Source organism: Spea bombifrons, chromosome 4, assembly GCF_027358695.1.
Source record: "Spea bombifrons isolate aSpeBom1 chromosome 4, aSpeBom1.2.pri, whole genome shotgun sequence".
NCBI classification, from domain to species: domain Eukaryota; kingdom Metazoa; phylum Chordata; class Amphibia; order Anura; family Pelobatidae; genus Spea; species Spea bombifrons.
The window spans coordinates 72,347,061-72,371,199 of record NC_071090.1 but is presented as its reverse complement, the minus strand read 5'-3'; the positions used below and the strand labels follow the sequence as shown (position 1 = coordinate 72,371,199).

Below are 24,139 nucleotides of genomic sequence, written 5' to 3'. Positions count from 1 at the left end.
TGCCTATCATACTAGGCTAGTATATTTTAATTATTATTTTTTTATATACAGGGGCATAACTGCGAAAATTTCCCCCCAACTTCACAAAGCAACATGCCCCACAGTGCCACCTTTGCCACAAACAGCTTGTTAGTGCCCACACACAGCTTATCTGTGCCATGTTTGCCCCAAACAGCTGGTCTGTGCCATCATTGCACCTTGCCCACCCCCTCCAACATACACTCTGGCACACATATGTAAACACACACAAATTACACATGCTAACACACACACACGTACTCATACTTGTTAACATACACGTACAGGCACACTCCCTCTCACACAACTCATGTTAACACATACGTATACATAGACATTTATGCTCACATGCATTTATACATAGACCCGGACTGGTCCAGGTCGGAAAGGGCCCTTTCTGAACAATTGTGAACCGGTACAAGGAGCCAGTAACAAGTGGCACCTGGGGCTGCCACTGTTTATATAGCGCTATCACATTCTGCAGCACCGTACAGTGGACAAAACATGACAAGTAGTACATAACATAATAATTAGGACCTGCAGAGACAAAAAGGTAAGGAAGGTCCTGCTCAAATTAACTTACAACCTAAGTGGTCTCAAATATTCTGAACATTATTGCATTAGTGAACCTCAATATTCCTACAAAATTGTCTAATATTTTTGGAAAATAAGGGGGAGGCATAGGATCTATCCTCCAGTCATAACTAAAACATATTCCCCCCCCCTGCATTGAGACAAAATTACATAAGATTCGATATACCTATTTGCTATGATGCAAAAATGTTATGTAATCTCAGACCTAATAAAAAATCAACTTACACTTTATGACCAAAAGTATGTGGACCCCCCCCCATTTTTTTATAGGTGTTTCAACCACAACCATTGTGAACAGGTGTATAAAATTAAGCACAAAGGAATGCCATCTCCATAGACAAACACTGGCAGTAGAATGGATCATTATCATATTATTAGTTATTGCTTTATATAGCACCATCATATTCTGCAGCGCTGTACATTGGGTAGACAGGACATAACAAGTAGTGCATAACATAACACTGTTATGATAGAAACAATAGGCAATTAGGGCCATGTTCAAACAAGCTTACAATCTAGGAATACTGAAGAGCTGTGAGTTTAAACGTGGCACTGTTTAAAGGTAGGATGCTATCTTTGCCACAGGTCAGTTTGTGACATTTCTGCCCTGCTCCACTGTAAATGCTATTATTGTGAAGTGGAAGTGTCTAGGCGTAACAACAGCTTGGCCACGAAGCGATAAGCCACGCATACTCTCAGAGTGGCTGAAGAGTATAACACATAAAAACTGCCTGTCCTCTGTGGCATCGCTCACTATAGACTGGAAGCAAGATCAGCCTCCACTCTTCTAGGAAGGCTTTCCATCCACCAAGCCCAGGCTCAACCACCACACTTCCAGATAGTGAAGTGTGAGTCATCGCTCCAAAAAACATTTCTACTGCTCCAGAGTCCAGTGCCGATGTGCTTTACACCACTCCAGCCCTCCAGCCAATGCTTGCCACTGTACATAGTGATCTTTGGCTTGCGTGCAGCTGCTTGCCCATGGAAACCCATTTCATGAAGCTCCCGACGCACTGTGCTCGTGCTGATGTTGCTACTCTAGAAATTTGTTGCATTGGGTCTGGCTAAAACACCTAAATGTCTACACATACATATGTCCACCTACTGAGACAATACTAAATGTAACCAGTTCAAATTTTATTCAACCTGAAATGTTCTGATTATTATTTGATGCATATGCCTATATAATCACGTAAAACGTCCTTATTTTGGAGTTAAACACACCCTAACTGAAATTTCTTAAATCAACTAAAATGTTGATGTTTTTGATCCCAGTAACATTTTGCAAATCTCTGAGTTTGTTTACAGATTTGAGAAGGACACGCATTTTAGCGTAATCACACGAATGTGCCTACACAATAACAAAACAAAATGCCAAAGAAATGGTTTTGAACACATTTCAACATATTTACAGATTATTTCGTTAATTATATAGTTACCGTATTTATCGGCGTATAACACGCACTGGTGTATAACACGCACCCCCATTTTTGAACAAAAAAACTGAACAAATGAACTTCATCAGAATCACTGCTATCTGGGAAACCACACACACACACACACAGTAAGACACACTCACACTCAGACACACACACTCAGACACACACACCCTAACCCCCCTTCTCAGGATCTCCCCTCTCTCTCCCTAACCCCACCCCGGTCACTTACCTTCAACTCCTGTGTTGGAAGCGTGAGGCGTTTGTCCCGAGACAAACGCCTCACGCTTCCAACACAGGAGTTGAAGCGCTGAGGCAGGCTGAGGCTGAGGCAGGCGGCGGCTGCTGCTGCTGAGGCTGAGGCAGGCGGCGGCGGGTGAGGCTGAGGCAGGCGGCTGAGGCCGCCGCCAGCAGAGGAGTCCTGGATTTCTGTCAGTCAGGGGGGCCCGAGAGTTGCCGAGCGGTCGTCTTCAGCAACCGCTCGGCACCCCTTGGGCCCCCCCCGACTGGCAGAACTCCAGGGCCCGGTCGCAGTTGCGACCCCGGTAGTTCCGCCACTGGCTCTAGGATTTATCGGCGTATAACACGCAGGTAGGGTTTCAGCTTCATATTTTAGTTAAAAAAGTGCGTGTTATACGCCGATAAATACGGTATTTATACAAGTATTTTTGTTTACTGTGACCACCTCAAGCAGATTTAATATTCTCATATCTAGCCATACCAGTGCAGGAAAGAATCTTAATGTTTACATCAGGCATTTTAACAGTGGGGGTTTACCTATCCGCAAAGCCTTCAGCATGCATAGGAAAGAGCATAATGGAAGATGTAGTCCTGCAGCAGCCAAAGGGCCGCAGGTTGGACGCCCCTGACATACAGCATACGCAAGGGACACACTTAACCCATGTGGCCGCTTCACTTGTGACTCCAGAGAAGCAGTGGATCAAACCATTTGCCACTGGAAGTATAGGGGTGATGGTTACCTAATTTCCCTGCAGTGTGTCTGCCACTAATCACTCCCTTGTACTCCCTTGAGTCTGTCAGGTCATTGGTAATCAGTGGAAAGGGGCTATATTAGTTGGGGAACTGGGGTTACTTTGGTGCTTGACTGCTTCCCCTTTTTTAACCATGGTAAATATGACCCCATCATAAATGTTTGAGTGTTATTATGGATTGTGGTAAATAACACAAAAAGGTTTAAATATTCCATAATCAAAATCCATTTTGAGAAATGTGTGCCATGGAATACCATTGCTGCACATAAAAACCACCAGATGTTTCAGGGCGTACAGCATACATATGTATATATATCTATAGGAATGAATATATATATATATATATATATAGACTTATATTTAAGTCACGTTTCATGTTTAATTTCAAAACAATTATCTGACCATACTAAATTTCCAACTGGGTAAACCTGTATCAGCAGAATACTAACATAAATATGGCCCTGATCTACAGGGTGACAAATAATGTTATTTTCCTTGGTTCTTATTCAAGTAATTTATATATATATATATATATATATATATATATAGAAAGAAACTGTGTTGAGTAAAGGATCTAAGTTTGGATGTATTTCCATCTAGACCCAATGGTGGTACATGCAGGGAAGAGATAACAAGAAAGAAATATAAGATGGCAAATTATCTTGTTATACCATTCGCTGCTTCAGTGGTTAGGACCTTGGTCAGAGATTTCTAGGGAAATCCTGCCATAGAAGTTTTTGCCTGTAACTACCACATTCCTATTAAAAGAATGATGCTGTGTGACAAAAGTCAAATACTAAGAAAAGAAGAGTAGTAACAAGAGAGCACCCCAAAGATAACCAAATTTGCTCGCTACATGCACATGGTGTGCGAGACTTGTATATGACTTTGCGTAGTCCAGTGGCACGTCTGTCAGTACACAGACACATTAGAAAACAAGTGAGATCTGTATGTCCGTGCATGAGAACTTCAGGAATGGAGAACGGAAGGTCCAGACTCCAGTATATTATTAGCCAGGAACTAGGTGTAAAATTGTAATAAAGGGCAATATACCGTATATGACACATAGTGACTTGTGGTTTCTTGCCTGCAATGAGTACATATTAATTTACTCTATATGTAAAGCTATCCCCTGTCCGTGGTACTGAATAAAGCTATTTTTACTATAAGTCCCTAGCACCATACTAGTGGGAGCAGTAAGATAACATAACATTATTATCATCATCACCATTATTATTAACCAAAATAGAATATAAAAACACACAGAGGTTCACATCTAGACAGATGGATATATTTATCCATAAAGTTAAAAAAAAACACTAAAACCATTTTTTTCATGAAATAAGCCATAGGATAAAGGAGTTGACACAGGATTATAATAAAGATTATAATAAAGATATGAGGTGTGTGTTACGGAGGGTAAAACCACCCTGGGGCAGTCGAAGTTTTCCAACCCTTGCATCATGACTTTATTATTTATTTAGTGATCATGTCTGGTATTCTAAGACAAACATTGTACTTGTACTCATAGGTACAACCTTTCCTCGCCCATCACAGCCAAAATCATATCTAGCAGTGTAGGCTGCTGAGAGAGTTGACAAACATGAGACCCATTATTTGCTTTGGTAGGCAACTAGAGAGGCTAGTGGCTAGTAGCAGGACCAGCCCTGTATTTCATTGTGCCAGTATTAGGATCCAAAGGACACAGCATATAAATATATAGCCTATAAAACCTATATTTTCTATAATACAGTAATTGCCTTTAAAATTATAAAACAAACAAAAAAACAGGAAGGGCACACAAACTACCATAAATCTAAGCAAAAAAGAATAATACAGCTAAAATAATTCATATTACAGGCTTCATAGCTCAGAAGACATTCCTCTTCAGTAGCCCTAAGAGTGTGTGTGTGTATATCTTAAAATCAATGTTAATCGTATGAAAGCGGTGTTTAATATTGTTGATAATTGTATATTATGTGTTTTTTTTAGATTGTTTTTTCCTGAAGATTGTCTTCAAGCCAGGATCCATATATCTGTCTGCGTAATATGACAACAGGTACAGTTGCATGTTTATTTAAATGAAACACTTTCATTTGTGAAACCATACTGATAAGAGCAATACAGTAAAAAGATTAGTAGTCGTGTACCATATAGATAAGCTCAGATAATGTAAAAAGAAAAATAAATATAATAAAGCAATTAAACACACGATAATGCTGCAGGAGCAGGTTTTCAATCACTGCGAGGCCAGCCACTGGGATGTGAGCTCTATAAATTAGAGAGAAAAGCAGATTATTCTTGCTAAATTATTTATAGTAGATCGGAGACATTTGATGGGAGGCAAAATTATTCCATTCAATTCTTGCGTCATAAGGCAAATTCCGGAAATGTTCTTAAAACAGGATTTAAATTAGAGGTTCCCAAACTTATTTGGCTTACCACTGAAAAAAAATATATACTCGGCACCCCCCTGGAAATCAAACTTCTTTAAGACATCTTGAAGCTTGAAATTCTATTTTTTTTTTAATGAACCATAGTAACATTCGCATTACATGGAGAATTAAGATAAAGAAGGATAATATTAAAATAAAAATCACAAATAACATTAAAAAGAATCCTAATGAGAAGGACGAACCTGGTGCCCTGCTATCCGTTTATTAAAGTCCGGCTCTATTTTTGTCAGCGGCAGTCTTAAATCACCGCGATTAGCTATTTGCAGTCGGTTTCTTTTTTTAGTTAACAGATTTGTGACCGCACTTAACCTACGCTCCACTAAATATGATGAAGGAAATGCAATGAAAAACTTTTGTACTATAGCCCATAATCCAGGATAAAGTGTAGGTATCTGCTTTTGCAGACATGACCACTGATCGGTTATAGTAATAACTTGCATTTTGTGTGTTTATTTGGAAAAGCAAAGTAATCACTTCAACTTTAACTCTATGTTACACACCAGATGAAACACACAAAAGGTTTTTCAAAATGTTCTTCTCTTCCTTCTTTATGCTTCCACCACCCACTCTTTTTTTTTATTCAACGACCCCTAATTGCACCCGAGGCTACTACCGCCATCCCCCTGATCGTTCTAGCGTTCTAGAGTGGATGAAGGAAAACTGAATGGTAGGATGTCTATCTGGGCATCCAAATGATAGTGGGAGAGAAGATCCAGCAGAGCAGATCCCTCTTTATGAAGAGAGCAGAAGCTGATCTTCAGTTAAAAACAAGTGATAGATCCATGAAATGAACAGAGAGATGTGTCCTTTTGACTTTGCTACAAGTACACTACACCCCTAGCTTTAGGCTGTCTCTCAGCGTTGCATAGAATTTGGCCACACAAACAGTAACCCTGCTTGTACACTGATTTTCTTCTTGAACGTTCTTGCAGTGATGGTGTCCCTAACAGAATCTGTACTAATATAATTGGTGTAATTCTGCATGTTTCTATAATACATGGTCTGCAACAGAATAAATATCACTTTTCTTTTTTCGAGCCCCAGGTGCAAAAAACGTTTCCAGGTGCTAATCATTTTATGCATAGGTACCGTTTTGACACATTTATCCACAACCCTCTGTGTGAGGTCATTAGGGAATAAATAGTTTCCAAATTCCCAGCATCTAAAGCACTTCATTCCAGTTTGCACCACCTCTACCCATACTACTAAATCTAGTCAGAGCTGGGTTAGTCTTACAAACAGAAATATGTGAACCAATAAGTGAAATGTCATTTGGCATTCTATAACGAACTAAGTGCCAAATTGAATCTGTCAGAAGTAATAGCTTGTTTTAGAGTGAAATGTAAAGACGTTATTTAGAAAAGCACTAAAAAGTTGCATGACAGGTTCTGAAATAGAAACAATTCTATCCTCTGCTTCCCCTGTATCGTATAGCTATATGGCTTGGTACCAGGGACTTTTCTGGTAGTGGGTATGGAGGTGGATTGTCTAAAGAGAAGGATGTCAAATTGAAGCAATTTAGTGATACTAACACAATAAAAAGGGGCAAACATGGAATTACCAATGTATCGGGAATTAATGACTGATCAGTATCGCTTGTATTTTGTGCTTCAGGCCATGGAGAACCCTGCGAGAATGATCAGAGCCTTTTCTGTTTAAATGGAGGGATTTGTTATGTGATACCTTCATTTTCTGGTCCATTCTGCAAGTGAGTGACTATTACAATTCTATCACTTGTGTTATACACATCCTATCAAAACATGGCCAGTCATGTGGTAAAGGTATGTGTAACTTGCTGCATATAGTTTACCTTTTTTTAGCAGTTTCCTTTAATCCTGTGTCTAACAGCAACTGCATATTTCCTACAGTAATAACTGTTCAAACCATCGCCTAATGATTTGTTATTTTGGCTTCACAGATGTATTGGAAAATACACAGGTGTCCGTTGTGAAGCCATTTTTCTAGCTAGCGAGAAGTCTCAGCCCAGAAACGAATATCTGGTTAATCTCCTAGTTTTGGCTGTTTTCCTGGGATTGCTGTTCATAGGACTCATCTGCTTTCTCTGCAGGTAAGGAAAATAAATCAAAGGTGAACACTCACCATTTTTACTGTTAGTTTTTATTACTATTAAACCTTTTCAAATAATTGGCAACAGTGTGCTAAGAAAAAGATTAGGCTGTACAGTAGTTGACATTTGGCAAGCTGTTCTCACATCAGTTTGATGTTTCTGAATTGTTTGAGTCGTAAGTCATGCTATTGAAATACACTTTTCCCTTTTGATTCCCTGCAGGAAACCAATAAAAACTTGCCCCTCCCATGTTTTCCTGCCCTATTCCAGGTAGAAGCTAAATTTCATCGCCCCCTTTTTTGTTGTATTTAAGTTCATGGGAGGACCTGTTTCCTTAATCCCCGCATGCTATCGGTAGACCAACTGGTTGATCGGAGGGAGGGTCCTCGGTAGGACTCCAGAGTAACTGTCTGGACCTCTTCGGTAATGAGCCTTTTGGTGAGGTCTCTGTTCCATGGTAGGTCCTGGATGTGAATGGATTACCCACCTTGGGTTCCTGGCTTGCTTCTGCTACACAGAAAAGGTCCTTGGGCGGGTTTATCTTGGTCCAGAGCCCACCTCCTCTTCTTGTCTTCAGAAACACTTATATCAGAGGCGCCTGCAGGACTGTTACGTAAGAGGTGCCCGACTTCTTGGATACTGAGCATGCTTAAAAGCCAGGGGCACCGTATTTAAAGGGACAGATGCCTATTGCTGATAAGGGTTATACAGTCTATAAGCAAGAAACCGGACGTATGGCAGGATAAATACCGGTAATAAGTCTTTTGGCAGGGAACCCACTTGGAAGGGCACGAAAGGCACAGAGCCCACTTGGAAGGGCACGAAAGCAGGGAGTCCACTTGGTAAGGACACAAAAGCAGGGAGTCCACTTGATAAGGACACAAAAGCAGGTAACCAGGAACGGTACAGGTACAAAGCCACAGCGGTCCACAGACTTCAATACAAAGGCCCTGACTGAAGGGCAGAGCTGGATGAAGTAGCCAGGATTCAATCCCGGCAACAAGGCGCAGCTGGATGTATTGATTAGGGCTCAACTCAGGTAATAAGGTACTCCTGATCCTGGTAATTGAGTTCTGAGTGCTCCAGAGGGCGGAGGGTGGCCACTAGTGGTAGCAGACTTATATACCACAGGTATGAAAAAGCCATGGTTCAGGCAGCGAAAAAGTGGACCCTGACAGAAGGCTTCTTCTAAATCCAAACAACTAGCATACCCTTTCATGCAAGAAGCCCCTAAGTTATTCCAAATCCAAAGTCTATGCTTCATGTTCTACATACAGAGAGGATGCCAACAGTGACTTTCTGTTCTGGTCTGAGCAACAGAGTGTGTCTGAGCTCTTTTACAACATAACCTCCTTAGTCTACTTCAGTAGTGTCGTCGTCCATTGGCCTTTCAGTTTCCAAGCGGGAAAGAATGAACTCTGGCTCATCTTCTGAACCAGAGGGTCTGTCTTTTGAAGCATTCTCTTCTGAGGAAGAAGAAGAAGAATAAAGAAAAGATGAGTTTTCCCACAAAGGAAGCTCAGAGGGGACTGGAAATGCCAGAGATTCTTTCCTAATTATGTGAAGAGCCCTAAAACATTCCCTGTCACTGAAGCATTTCAACAGAGGATTATGGAACAGTGGAATCACCCTGAGAAAAGATGTTCCACTTCTGAATGAATAAAACCACGTTTTCCATTCTGTGTTGATATGACGGCCCCTGGCAAGTCCTAAGAGTAGATGCGGCAGTAGCAAAAGCCACAAGGAAATCTACTACCTCCCTGGAAAATGGGGCTCATCTCCGGGAAGGCTGTCAAGGATTGAATCCTATTCATGGGATTAGTTTACACAATGGAGTTCCTGCCTGTGCTATCTTTGTTTGGCAGCCAGGCTAGAGCCATCTCTGGGTACTGTGGGGGCCCTGTATGACAGGTGATTTTGATCCTCCCCGGAGATCCTTAAAATACCTATTTCCAATTGCTCCTGGTAGGTTTTTACGTCTGGCTTTACGAAGTCGGCAAGGGCTTGTCCATCTTCAGTTTTGGGTCCTTTCATTCAGACTATAATCAGTCCCTCGAGTACAAAGGTCGTGGTTGTAGCCCACCTGAGGTGACTGGGAATTGTATCTCATTGTGGCCTACCAGATATAGACTTGATGGTGTCCATAAGTAACAGGAAGACCTAAGCAGTTTTCTCTCTTTCCTTGGAAGGAGGTCCATTGGCCTTGGATGCTTTCCCTTAAAACCGGTAAGGCAATCTAAGCTACATCTTCCCTCTGTTTCCACAGATGGGGCGGATGAATAAGGTACATGGATGTCCTGTTAATGTCTGTAAGACTGTGCCTTTAATCTTCCAGATGATCTAGACCTGCTTTCTCAAGGTCCTGTGTATCATATGTCTCTGACATTGTTGCAGCTGACGGTCTGGAGATTGAGTGGACTCTTCTAATAGACATCCTATTGGAAAGTAGGAAGCTAGTCACAAGGGAGAGGTATGCCACCATTTGGAAGCCCTTTTCCTCTGTCCATATCTCAAGTCCTGGAGCTCCTTTGCTCTGGCTTTTCAGAGGGAATTGTCACCAGCCATTATTCAAGTCCATATTTGCTGCACTAGATGATTTTTGGCCTCTCACCCCTGGGTCTGGAGGTTTAATATAGCACTCTCCAGGTTAAGACCTCAGTCCAGAACCAACGTGCCTTCATGGGACTTAACACTGGTGCTGAGATATCTTACAATGCATCCATTTGAACCGCTTGATTTAACCTCCATTTGTCTTCCCACGTTGAAGGTGGTCTCTCTAGTAGCAATCACATCTGCCCAGAGAGTTTCTGAACTGAAAGCTCTGTCTACTGGTCCACCTTTCCTGAAGATCCTGGATTCTTGTGGGACACTTTGCCAACCACCAGCATTCATTCCCTAGAAATTCTCTACATCTCATACTAATCTGCACCTAACAATGCGAAAGAGTCCGAGTTGCATTCCTTGGATGTGAAAAGAGCTTTACTATTGTATATAAAAAGTACTGCTGGGTTCTGCAGATCTGCCAACCTGTTTCCTTTGCAGAAATCCAGAAAGGATATAAGATCTCCTGGATCTACTGGTCCATCAGCAGATGGATAATACAGACTATTCAAGAGGCATATACATCCAAGGATTCTCCTTCTCTAGTGGCATATACATCCAAGTGTTCTCCTCCTCGTGGGCTGAGTTAATAGAAGTTCCCCCAGAGCTACTTAGTAAAGCAGCTGTCTGATCCTCATTCCATACCTCTGTAAAGCATTAGACTCATCAACAGAAGAATTTATGTTTGGCAGACGTGTTTTGCCGTCTGCGGTACTCTAATTTTGTTCTGACTCATACCTTTTGGACATCTCATCCCAGCAGCACTATTTTGTCGCTTCCAATTAAGTTGTTCGTTGCGTATTTCTTTGTCTGGCTTTGTTATTTCAATTAAGGAGCAAGTTTTTATTGGTTCCCTTTCCTACCTAAGGGAGGAGCTACATCTCATTGTAAGTGCTTCTGAGGATACACAAAGAAAATAAATTCCCAGGTAAGAATTTATGGTTTACATGAACAGCTGCAGAAACTCTACAATTGTAGTAGCAATTGTAACAGCACAGGCTATTGCGATCACTTGCTCTTTTTTGTACATTGCTTAAAAACAGGAATTTTGATACAAGTTTGTTTTATCTTCCTAAAACATTTTAGAAGAAAATTCAACAATCGTAGCGAGGACGAGCCATAGTTAAAGGAGATGGCAGCTGTCAGAATTACAAAATAAAAAAAGGTAAGTTGATTATGGGGTCTTTAGCAGTCTATGCTGGGCCCAGGGCCAGTCCTAGACCAAGTGGCACCTCAGGCAATAATATTCTCTTGCTCCTCATTCTTTTACATAGATTGCAATATTTTTAAAGCCTAGCAGGATTGAGCAATGAAGGTGTACAGAGTAGAGTGCAGCCCAGTTATTTCCTTTGCAGGGGCAGCTGAGCCAGGCACTCAGGGCGCATCACACGCAGGCACAAATAATAATTGCTCTGCTCCCTTATCCATACAGCTTCTTTACCAGCTCAGTGCTTTGCTTCCTTTTTGGTCTATAGAAACACTCTACACAATCAAATGCTAACACTATACTCTGACACTCCAGCAATGTACACTAACACACTCTAACCCTGTACATGGGCACTCCACCCAGTATAACACCTCATACACACTCAATCTAACACTGTACACCAACACACCAAAAAACACACACTCAAAAACTGTACACTTACACCCCACACGCACATTCTAACACCATACATTGATACCCCACACAGTCCATCATTGCACACTAACACACATTCATTGTAGCACTGTACACTGACACACTCCTCACATACACAAACACCATATACTGACACACAGTCTTACACTGTACATTGACACATGCACAGTTTAACTTGTAAAGTCACCCTGCCCCCCTACACACGCACGCTTATTTTTACCCTGTACACTGACACCCACACACACTCATTTTAACCAGGGATAAAACTGGGCATGGCTAATGGTGAAAACTTTCACAGTTGCTGGATTAAGACAAGGACAATATCAATTATTTTTAATTTAAACAATACTACATAGTATTCAACAGTGTTAGCGGGACTATTATATCTTTCCTTTCTTTCTCTCCTTTTCTGCCTTATTGGTTCACATGGTAGGAGCACTAAGTCTGTTCCTACAGACCTCTGTTTCAGTTCTTCCTTGCGGTGCAAGCAGGTTCAGAGCTGAGTGCCGGGAAATGACATCATAACTCAGCCTTGGCTAAGGTGAACCCATCAAAAGATTAAAGAACAATTTTTTAAAATGTTCCCAATATTTGCGGAGGGCACTGTAGATACGTTACCATTCTACCATTTCGTTACCATGAAAGAGCTTTCTTTAAGGAGTAGCTGTGCCTGCCCACCATTGTCCTACTGTTGCACCACAATCAGTGGCAGGAAAGAGTAGGACAATGGTGGATTCCTTAGCGCCATCATTGGCTGGTGGTGAATATACAGCACTTGCTGTTTTTGGCAAGCATGAGATGTGGATGATGTGGATGAAACACAAATTTAAAGGTGGCTCTGCTATCATATGCATGAAACTGCATACTATGGCTGGAGAGTCCCTTTAAGAAATATTTTCTATGATACAAAGATTATTTAATTACATACATTTTTTTCTAGGCATCTGAAGAAATTAAACTGTCTACAGACAACTAATCATTGACAGTATACCAGAAGTACAGATATAAATCACTACTTGTTGTCTGACATCATGGCATGCTTCTGCTTGACATTTGCGGTGCTAGAAACTTCTTTTGCTTATAAACCCTGTCTTTACGCGCTTTGGGAAACGGACATGAAAAATTGGCGGCACAATCTGGATTTGGTTACTTGAGCTGTATGTTACAAGTATTTAAACAAACATATATAAACATCCATTGATATTCAGTAGATTCAGAAATCTGCAGGAATTGTAGTTGCAAAAAACAAAATCTGAATGACATTTTAAGATGAGGTCACTGATTGAGAACAAGGAGGGCACTGTTTTAATCTAGGGCAGCGTTGCCCAATTTATTCTAATGGAAGGCTGTACATTCTGTAGACACATATGCTAGTTTGTAAAAGTTGTAGGCTAGCAGGGTGTCAAAAATGACATCAAACATGATATCTAGTCTTTGGGCCCCCAGCTGGACAGCCCCAAATTAATGTTGTATTAGAATGCTATATTTGTTAGCATGAAACAAGAACACTAACAGCCACAGATGGGGTTTTGCTGTTGGTTACTAACATCCAATAAAATTAAATTTTAAATTCATGGCTCTCAGTATCCTCAAAATAAATAATTTTTAGTCCCAAAGCAAAAAAAAACCTGCTAATTAGCACATGAAAAGAGATTCAATTTGGCCACTTCTGTGTGCATGTACAGATGACAGCTTCTAGTATCCCTTATAATGGTAAAGGAAATTGGATTAGGAATTTATAAACGAGAGAGGGCCAAATGCAATCTCAAATAGCCACATATGCTTTGTAACAGGTACACAGAAACCAGCGTGGGGGGTGGTGTGTGTGTGGGGGTTAAGATTAAAAATAAAATGTTGTTAAAATAGAGTTGGTACACCTGGGGAAGGAAAATTTACTTGCACCAAGTCTGCCTTTTGATGGAGATATACCAAGCAGTGGTTTATCCCACCAGTGAGCGTATATAAAATCTGATGGACCATACCATTAAAAAGGAGAGGGTTTAAAGCGGCTGAACAAAGTGGTTCAACATGATTTTCGTGTCAACAGGGAAAAGAAGAAATGTCAGTGCGCTAAGCTAGTCACAGGCTCAAATAATATAAACGTGTAATACGAGGCCTACCAAACAGGTGTAAGCATGCTGCAAGAAACAGTGTATTGGCTGTACAATGTATACAAAAAACAAAAACTGTCTGTGCTTCTTACCCTAATAAAGTTGGCAACAAATATATAAACATAATATAAATGAGAGGTCTCATTTATATTATGTTCATATGATTTTCGTGTCACTTACGAATATTTCATTGGACTTTAACAAGGCATCCTGTGGTGGTGAATATTCTGCTCTGTAACACAGAGAAAAAGTGCATCAATACATTATATAAGGTATACCTATACTTTAGAGCCTAGTCACTGTGCTGAGGGTATGGTTTTTGTATATGGATTGTTAAATGCTCTCCTGAAATCTATATATTATGTTACATATGCATTACACTCTGCTTTGATCAGTTTATGGCATGTTAATAAATTGAAGTAAATAGAACTAGTCTGGTGTGATTATTGAAGTACATGAGTAAGTAAACTGAGTGAATGGGGTGAGAGGCACATTGACTGTTTAGCAAGGATGAAAACTAGACCTGAAACAACGAATCGATAAAATCGATAACGGGAATCGTTGTCGACGATTTCCGTTATCGATTAATCGAGTGATGGATTCGTCGTTGGAGCGCTCGGCTCCTTTCACTTACCTCCGCCAGCCTTCCCCCGTTTCTGCTGCAGAGCTCTGTAGTGTCCGTCTGCTTGAAGTAACGTAATGACGGATGTGACGCGCGTGAACGATGAAGATTTGAATAAAGTTTTGCGGTTGAACGTTGTGGAAGTGGAACGAGAGAGAGAGAGAGAGAGAGAGAGAGAGAGAGAGAGAGAGAGAGAGAGAGAGAGAGAGAGAGAGAGAGAGAGAGGAGAGAGAGAGAGAGAGAGAGAGAGAGAGAGAGAGAGAGAGAGAGAGAGAGAGAGAGAGAGAGAGAGAGAGAGAGAGAGAGAGAGAGAGGATATATATGATTGCCGGGTGGGGAAACTGATGGGGCAGAGTGTGGGTGGGTGCAGGGCATTTCATTAAATTATTAAATATTTTTTTATCCGATAAATCGATTAATCGAAAAAATAATCGGCCAACTAATCGATTATTAAAATAATCGTTAGTTGCAGCCCTAATGAAAACATAAGGGAAATAACAGATTCTTACCTAAATACCTGTCAGTTAAGAACGCCAGCTGTGTCTAAACACTCAGTTGAGATCTCCAGCAGGAGCTCTTGATACAGAGTACATTGTAGTGATGTTTATCATGGCATTGGCAACAGATCCTTTGTTTGAGAAAGCAAGATTTTTATTTTGTCATAAACACTGGAGACTAAGAGCCACATTCCATAAAAAGTGTAAAAAAAAAAAAAAGGGCTAAATAAACTTTACTCCTAAATAAGCTTTAAGAAAATACCATCAAAACCAAAGAGGAACTCTGGGATTTTTTTCATCAGTCCAAAGTAAAGCAAGCCCTTGTACATTCCTCTATCCCGCTACCTGCTTTGCTTTCCAGAGATGAGAAAAAAAAAATCCAGCAAAATGCCCTGGGATGACGGGGTAATTTGAATTAGATTGCTGCTATACTGCCCCTAATGAGACTTAGCAAGCTGTAAACTTTTTTTGTTTGTTTTACCAATGCTAATTCAAACAGTAACTTCCCAAAATAATGACAAACTCATAGGGTACAATTCTGGGCATTTTTTTTTTTTTTTTTTTTTAAAAACATATGCACAGCATTTATATATATATATATATATATATATATATATATATATATATATACACACACACACACACACACACAAATGTGCCCAACACCCATCAGACAACCAAAGTAAAATGTGCATTGGTAAGTAGTTACACAGTGGAGTGAAGCTGATGTAATAACCCTTTAATGGAAAAGTCCTGATTACATTCATTTTGAAACAGCAGCATTAGGGAACTCTAAAGACAGTAAAACATAACATATTCTAAAATATAAAGCATTATGTACAAACAAAAAAACGTTAAACCCTATCATATGCAGACAAGGTTCTATCATTATTTTAAGTCATGTGCACCTCCTTTTAGATTGGATTTAACCATTTGAAGTGTGAAAGTCCTAACTGAGCAGTTTTGTTTGCTTTCACAATAAAAAAAACTAGATGGCAGAACAAGGAGCAGAGACAAGTGCTGCTTATTGGGCAAAGTAGCGCAGATCAACATTAAAAACAAACTGTCTCCATATGTAATCTCAATCATTAAAGCATTCAGAGGCTGTTGCTAAATAGACAAACCCTACTGCGTGTAGGAAGCGTGGTTGTGATGTTTTTGCAATCAGTTGAAGTCAGTGACAGCGCAACTGTTTACCTAGCTGATCGGATCCTGCAAACAAGATTTAAACATACGTCTACAGAAAATGTGGAAAGCAGATAAGCACTAAATGATATGGCACTCCTTGGACTTTTGGATGAGCTTATAAGGTGTCAAATTATTAAAAAGTTTTTTTTGATAACAAAAAGTTTTGTATATTTAAATGTCTAGAGAGCACCATTTCCATTTAAGTGGTTTTCACATTTGTATGGATATTTATTTTTAGAATACTCAAAGAGAATTCACTATTAAGCTTTGGAAACGGAATGAACGTGATGTGCACCATTGAGACATGGTACCCGACAACCAACTGTATTTAACACCTGTACTAAAAGAGTTATCTCCCTGCTGCTTATGAACATGAAATATGCATAACTGTTCATGAGGTGATTTTCATGTCTGAACCACACATTTATTTCATATTACGCGATAATTGGCTTAAAGCATTAAAGGCAAGACATTAAACAAAGCTGCATTTAATAGGAATGCTCATGGAACTGATTTTGAATTTGAAGCAGCAGGATCTAGAATAGCTAACAAGACTTGAGTAAAGCCATGGTTACATATTGAACCCCAAACATCTATGAGGAATATCAGCGATATACCAGGATGGTCACTTAACTTTTTCACACACTACATGTTTTATGGACTTAGCACTACTTGCCAAAATGAATGATAGTGATCACAGTGGTGTATCCATGCAAGAGATCATCCTTCTCACAATTACATTCCCTTAGAGTAAATTTTCCACTAACTACTCGGTCGCAACCAATCTCTCCATTCCCAAAAAACCCAAATAAAGGCACATTAGGAAAGTGTTTGCGGAACAAGTTTGCCTCCACATTATTCTCCCCATAGTACTGTACGCCTCGTGCAACGCAAGCAAACATGAACCCCACGCTGTTGTCTTCTGGGATGTTAGCAGCTTTGAGACGCTGGATGACAGAGTCTGCACTCTTTTTGTTCTCAACGTCGTCATCTAGTACCACCGAAGCTGCCTGTATCTGCGGTCCACTGAAAGTCAATCCAACAACGCCAATGTAGGAGGCTCCCGGAGACTTCCTGTCGGGTAAAGTACAATTAAAACGTGATGGGGTAGCTTTTATTTGCATAAGGAAAAGGGATTTCATTTCAGTACAAGAAATTCATATGCTGCTTCCCTAAGATTTCAACTTTTTTTTTTAAACTAAATTCTCTCTTATGTAATTATACATATTGGCAAAAAGTGTACACTATAGGTAGGTTTGACCTTCTGAGTGCTGGGGTGGAATATGTTTTTCCTCATGGAAGGCCAGCCAATTGTTGTACTTTTGATATATATTTTTTTTAATAATACAGTTGAGGGGAACTCTATGATATCGCAGTCACTGATCAAGATTTGCACCCCCCCCCAACCAGATGATCTCACAATAGATCACCTGGCAGCATGCGGTAACTTTAATACTATATACTTATGTCAACAGCTCTAAAGATGACAGCTGCAAACAAATGTTAACACTAATATCAACTGCTGGGTTTACATCACAGAACGATTAACTAAGCTAAGAACTAAGCATCAGAATTGTGTGGTCGCGAAGGCGCGAGTTAAAGGTCAGTTGAGGTTACATAAAAGACCAAATCTTATCAGTTAATCCATGCATTTTAAAGGGCAAGTTTCAGTTGCAAACATCGGGCAGGTGCTTTAAGAAAGGGGCTCTTTGCCAAAAGACTTTTGCATATGTTGTATAAAGAAAATATGGTGACACTAATGTACCTAGTAGCATTTGGTGTTCAGCGTATATGTTATTATCTGGATTGTCAATTGAGCATTGGCTACCCAGTGATGTTCCTTTACATTCAGGCACCCAAGAACCGCAACTACCACATCTTTGTATTTTAGTTTATAATGGAATGATTGCTTGTTGATGCATATTTTAATTTGCAGCTTTTGCTACAAAACAAAGGCAGTGCATACAATACCAGCAGCCTGTGTAAAAAAAACACAGCGGGTGCATACATTCTAAAGATAATGTAGACACAGTTGTTTCACATTGTATTGCAAGATTGGTTTCATGCAGCTAATGTAAACAATGGTGTAACATACAACAAACGATAACAATGAAGAGACGTACATCTGCGGACCATACGTGGCCAGGTGCTCAACTTGCCCTCCAGCAATGATGATGCTTTTCTCATTTAGTGTGTTTACCACTTGCTGAACAAAGCGAGTGTCTCCTTGTCTCCATGTGTTGTACGCAAAGATCAGGACCACTCTCAGATCAGGATTGTTTTTAAGGCCTGTAAATCAGAATTCACAGACTGCTTAATCACCAGGGTTAGCCAATCATTCTAAAAAGAAAAGAAAAACAATGGGGGGGTTTTCTGAGACGTTTATAAGCTTACGGTGTCTCCTTTTTTCCTTTGTTTCTACTAGAAGCTCCCTCTATCACGCTTTACTACTGTATTTAATTCCACTTTGCTTGTCTTGTAGAATATGTATTTATATAAAAACCCTCTACTGCACTGTCTTTTTCTGCATGGCTTGTCTCTTATCTGCCTTCTTGTATAATCTCTTTCTATAACTCCTCCAATCTGTCACACTGCCATATGTCATTAAAATAACGGGGCAAAAAAAAATCCAACAACTATAAACAGAACATGCTCAACACAATTTTAAAAATGACTGCAAATCATGTCTAAAGACATCTGTAATCCCCTTTAGCTTCTCCGGGGATAAATACAGCAATATTAGTTTTCGGTGTGAACACGACATCTCCCATCAGTTTTAGCTTACCAGCTTCATGGAGCTGACTTTCATCAAACATTCTACTTTTGGGGTCCTTAGAAAACTGGAATTTCTCGATTTTTACACCGTTCATTTTTGGAAAGACAAGTGCAAAGCCAGCTTCACCATGCTCCACTTCTAGAGGGCAGCTTGTAAGAGATCCCATTGGAGTAACTGAAAGAAATTACTAAAAATCAGATCAATGAATGACTTGCATAGATAGGCGTACAGTGTGTGTTTTATGGTTATACCATGGGAACTATATACTGGAACCTGGATTATGATCAATAAGTAAATATATTATGCACTTTTAGCAATGTCTGCATATTGAAGCAAAGAATATATTGCTTGTGTTTAAATGTTATTTCCAGACATTATTCCAACATTCGTTTTACCATACGCCAAATATAAGTACTTTATATTGGCTATTTACAGATGTTCAGCAATAGGCTATATCATTTTATTACAGTTCTATTTCAACTATGACAATTGTTTTTTTAGATTCTCGCATCAAAGCCAAAATATTTACTCTTTATTTTTCTGCTGTTCTTTACAAGTATATTACCTACAACCCCCGGGGTAGCAAGGCCTAGTATCTGGCACTCGTCGGGTAAATAAGCCTCCAACGCACTTGAAACGTCCAGTCCGGTTTTCTTCCTGGCTACGATACAAAATAAAGCAATGTGGAATTTTATTCACCTGGGGACTCATTCTGAAGCAATAAATAGATTTACAGAATATATACACACACGATATATAGAGATAGATATATATTATACACACACAAAATACTACTTTGTTTACATTATATGAAACATCACAATCAACAGGTAATGAAACCTTTCCTAAATCCCATACAAAGCATTCTAATGAGACCAGCACTTCAACTCTAAGAATTGCATTGAGGAAAAGTTGTTGCTTATCTAATAAAAAATCAGGCCTAGGCAGAATCATTTAAGATGTTTCTCATCTAGGAAGTATGAGCAGGGCCTGTCACCTGTAAGAGGCAGAGGCGGCTAGTGACAAACAAGCTTCCCTTACTCACTCAAATCAATTGCTCTATGAGAGATAAATCTGCATCACTTGTTCACTGTCCAATTTCAAATTCAAAATACATTTAAAAAAATAGGTTTACACTCTTCAAAGCGTGTCCTTAAAATGGCATATTAGTCCAATAAAAAGGTATTTTATATTGAAATACTCATTTCTTTCTTTTTTTTTTTTTTTATTGACACTATGGTAGTACTCACTTTTGTTGCCAAGGTTTAGACATTAATGGCTGTGTGCTGAGTTATTTTGAGGGGACATAAATTTACACTTTACAGGCTGTACACTCACTACTGTAGTAGAGTGACATTTCTTCAGTGTTGTCACATGAAAAGATAACGAAAAAAAACGTGGCCTTTGCATGACCAAACACAAAAGTGGCCCTTACATACCTGTCAGCGCTTTTTCACACCTGCCTTAAACTGTCGCACAGTACTGTATGTCTGTTTTATTACTCCATAAACATATGCCAGCCCAATGTCAGACAGATGCCCAGCTAAACTGTCTCATTGCCAGGATGTTGCCAATTACATTTTTGACACAGACAGCCTTGCTTGGCAGCATGAATGAACGATTCAGTGAGTTTGTCAACGTGTTAAATGCCATAAAACTCCTGTGGTGTTATCTTACCTCTCTTCAGTCCACTGTGCCAATTTATTGTGTGGTAGTCAGTGACATAAAACAAGGTCTCTGGTAGTACGTATAGTTCCTGTAGGAAAAAAAAAATATATATACTGAAATCACACATATGCAGATTTTACTCTACAACATGAAGTAGACAGAAGTAGAAGAAAACCTGTGGCCCAGCCGCTGAATTTGGATCACTGATAATGACCTGTAACCCATTTCTTTAGCTGATGATGTAATTCAGCGACTGCTTGGATATTTGCCAAGACATTTGCACAGGCAAGTCCCATAGGGGAAAACCAGCTAAACCTGTGATCACACTCGGACCAATAATTTAAGGCTGTAATTCATAAATTTGCACAAAGCTGCTGCTGAACTGCAACTGAACCTGCCGAGTAAGGCATTAACAACTATCAGAGTAGAATTATTTGAATAATATTGAATAAAGTTCACCTAACCGGAAAACTTAACTTACCTCTAGGTGATCTTTAACCACCTTGACCAGTGAGTGAGCTACAGGCAGTGCTTGATCGAAAAATTGAGAACATGACATCCACGTTATTCTTTGCCTTGCCTTTAGCTTGCGTCGGGCGCAGTCCCTCCATAGTCGACAGACACTATGACAAGCAAACTCGAGTCACAGCCTGAGTGAAACAGGCGGCATGCCAGCAGACAATAACTTGGTTGACAAATATCTGTGTGTGCGTGCAACATATATATATATATATATTTATATTATATATACATACATACAGATACACACACACACTTAGGTGATAAGTGCCGGCTACTATCTTATGTTCTAAAGGAGGTCACAAAAATATTTCCTTAAAAGCACAAGAAGTTTTTGTTTCGTTTTACTAATTAAATACTGAGGTATTTTTTCTCCTGAGAAGGATGAGCAATAGATCCAATTAAAAAGTAGGCTCAGTCAGCCGATGCCCTATCTTAAAACACAGCCATTGACTGCTCTCTGCATCTCAGATTTAATGCGTTTATTCAATTTCTCCAACAACAATAAATTGTTAGGGTACTAAAAAAATATCTTATTTCTGTGAGTTTGGGCAACTGCATTTAAATTGTGTCTTGTTCTAAAGAATATAAAACGTTATATTTGCAATAAATTGTGCTATAATACCACATTAGACAATACACATGTATCATTTTGGATGTCAGCTTACTTGATAGAAAGGAAGTTATCCAGACCTTATTAGACGATGACCTATGGCAGTTTAACTGGTAAGCTACTGACTAGAGTAGACAGACTACTCCTTTACCATAACAAATTAGACCTATTAAACGTCAAAGGTATCCCTGTAAGCTTGTATGAAGGACTAGATGACGCATATCTTTTGTGTGTATCTTTTTGAGTGTAAACATACCATGCTGCTCTTAGAAGGGATTTGACGGGCAGGAAGCTGAGCACTCTCTCCACCACCTCTGCCAGGTTACTGAGGACAAGATGCCCCTGGATATCCAGAGAGCTCTGTACTCGAAGCTCATTGCTGTCTGGCACTTGATCCAACAACCCCGAACCTGATCCAGCCATTCTCAGGGTAGCGACTTCCTTTTCCGCCGGAAGCTGCTGGGCGCCTACAATTGCTACCCCCGATGCGATAGTAACGGCGTAGCTTGTAAGAGCTAGAAGCGCAGCCGCCATGTTTGGTGTGGGCAAAAATGTTTTGCGTGCCTCGGAAAGTAAGAAATAAAATTGTTTTCTTTTGTAACGGGATAGTATAGGCGCCGGGGATTTAATTTTACATCGTCACAGGAATTCAGACACCAAAAATGCACATCCTCATAGCATGTCTTAGGCGAACCCCTGTACCTGTGCTCGCCATTAATATGCAGAACTAATGTGTGCCTAGCGGGGCTGAGGTTAGTCAACGGGTTGCTGTGTGTCTACAATGACGACAGCTTGCTATGTCCAGAAAAAAGTAAGTATGCTATAGACAACACCTGGTCCCCTATTTTCTTTTTCAGGGTCCTTCCCTCCCTGGTAAAACTAGGGAAAGGCCAGGTCTTCATGGGCCCCCTCCACCGATCAGGGGGACCAATGAAGTCTTCCAGGGTAATGAGGGAACCAAAAGCTCAACCCGTATCCCCCACCAAAGAGCTGAGTCTTCAGGGACCCAGCTCCCCAGTGCATTACCAGTGGTTTCAAGCTCTGGGCAAGAGTAAACTTACTCAAGCATTGGGAAGAAGAAAAAATGTACAATAAAGTATAATGGGACGAGTGCATACATTCATCTGGGGAAAGGGTGTCCTGGGGGTTGGCATAACAAATGTTAAAATGTTCCTGATCCCCTCACTATTGAAGAATCTATATTAAACTGTGTACTTTAATATGCATTATTCAAAACCTAAAAATATACCTGACACAGAAGTGGCGGCAGCAGCCCTCCTCCTCCTCCAAGCGATTTTTGCTTGCTTGAAGCAGACAATGAATATCAGGAAAGTGCCACCATTGAAACAAATGGGCTCTCTCTCCACAAATGCACACAGTGGAACAGACCCCCGACTGCAGCGTCCATCCAGCTCGACTGGAGGGTAGTATATCGCACACAGGGCACATACATCTCCTGGCTGGCATTTAACCGGGTACATGTGCGTGATAGGTGGAGTGTCCCTTTAGGACAGGCTGTGTGATGATGCCCCAAAGAATAAATCAGAGGGCAGGGACTCCCTTCATGGACCACACAGAAGAAGAACATGGAATAGACACTGCTCTCGCTGGTGGCTTGTGACCATAGTCTTAGGAACATAAACCATAAACGGTGAATTTAAGCGCTTCACTTGGGGGCCATATTTTCTGCACCGCACAGGTATGCCGAATCATCTCCTATTCATTGGCCATGTTGTCTACATAGCCAATTTAAAATCCTAGTTTGTATTAACTTTGAACCATATGGTGTGAAAAGCCTCTGTTCTTACTTAAGAACACTTTTATCTCCATCATGTCTTGACTGTTCTTTGATGGGATAAACTTTGCAGTAGCAGCGCTACATCAATATGCCCAGGGGTTACTTGTAGACCCTTTCAACATGTGTACCATCATAGCTTATCTTGACTTTTTATTATTGCAGAACACCATTATATTCAATACCCAGCAAATACCTAAACTCTCAGGAAAGGCTGACAGTGATCTCAAAAGAGACTTACTAGAGATAATCTGCAGACCAAGCTAAGATTTAGGACCAATTCCTAATGTACCTATTATGCTGCCGGATACTAAAATGTATTACTTCCTTAGACCCAAGGAGTTTGATTTTCTCCTCCTTCAGGACAGCATTGATTTAGGGCAGTGTCATATGCCCCCCCCCCCAGCTGTCACTTAGTGGTTTAATGATTATTAGATAATTATAAAGAGACACATGCATGTGTTCTAAACCATGTTTGCTTGTGTATATATATTTTTCTATTGTGTAATGCAATTTTTTTATTAAGGCCAATACAACAATCCA

The 24,139-nt window shown here is 40.1% G+C and overlaps 2 protein-coding genes across 2 annotated transcripts; one reads left to right on the top strand and one right to left on the bottom strand.

Annotated features, from left to right (window-relative positions):
• The first annotated feature begins 4,919 nt into the window (after nt 1-4,919).
• Nucleotides 4,920-13,844, top strand: NRG4 (neuregulin 4). Its single transcript, XM_053464570.1, has 5 exons — nt 4,920-5,099; nt 7,111-7,204; nt 7,415-7,564; nt 11,252-11,330; nt 12,748-13,844. Exons 1-4 carry the CDS (start codon nt 5,090-5,092, stop codon nt 11,286-11,288), a joined length of 291 nt encoding a protein of 96 aa, XP_053320545.1. The 5' UTR covers nt 4,920-5,089; the 3' UTR covers nt 11,289-11,330; nt 12,748-13,844.
• A 1,917-nt stretch (nt 13,845-15,761) lies between these two features.
• Nucleotides 15,762-22,252, bottom strand: FBXO22 (F-box protein 22). The gene is made up of 7 exons (XM_053464561.1): nt 22,058-22,252; nt 21,151-21,292; nt 20,679-20,757; nt 19,567-19,662; nt 19,011-19,175; nt 18,349-18,514; nt 15,762-17,299 (listed from the first exon to the last, which is right to left on the bottom strand). Exons 1-7 carry the CDS (start codon nt 22,222-22,224, stop codon nt 16,894-16,896), a joined length of 1,221 nt encoding a protein of 406 aa, XP_053320536.1. The 5' UTR covers nt 22,225-22,252; the 3' UTR covers nt 15,762-16,893.
• Between the last annotated feature and the right edge of the window lie 1,887 nt (nt 22,253-24,139).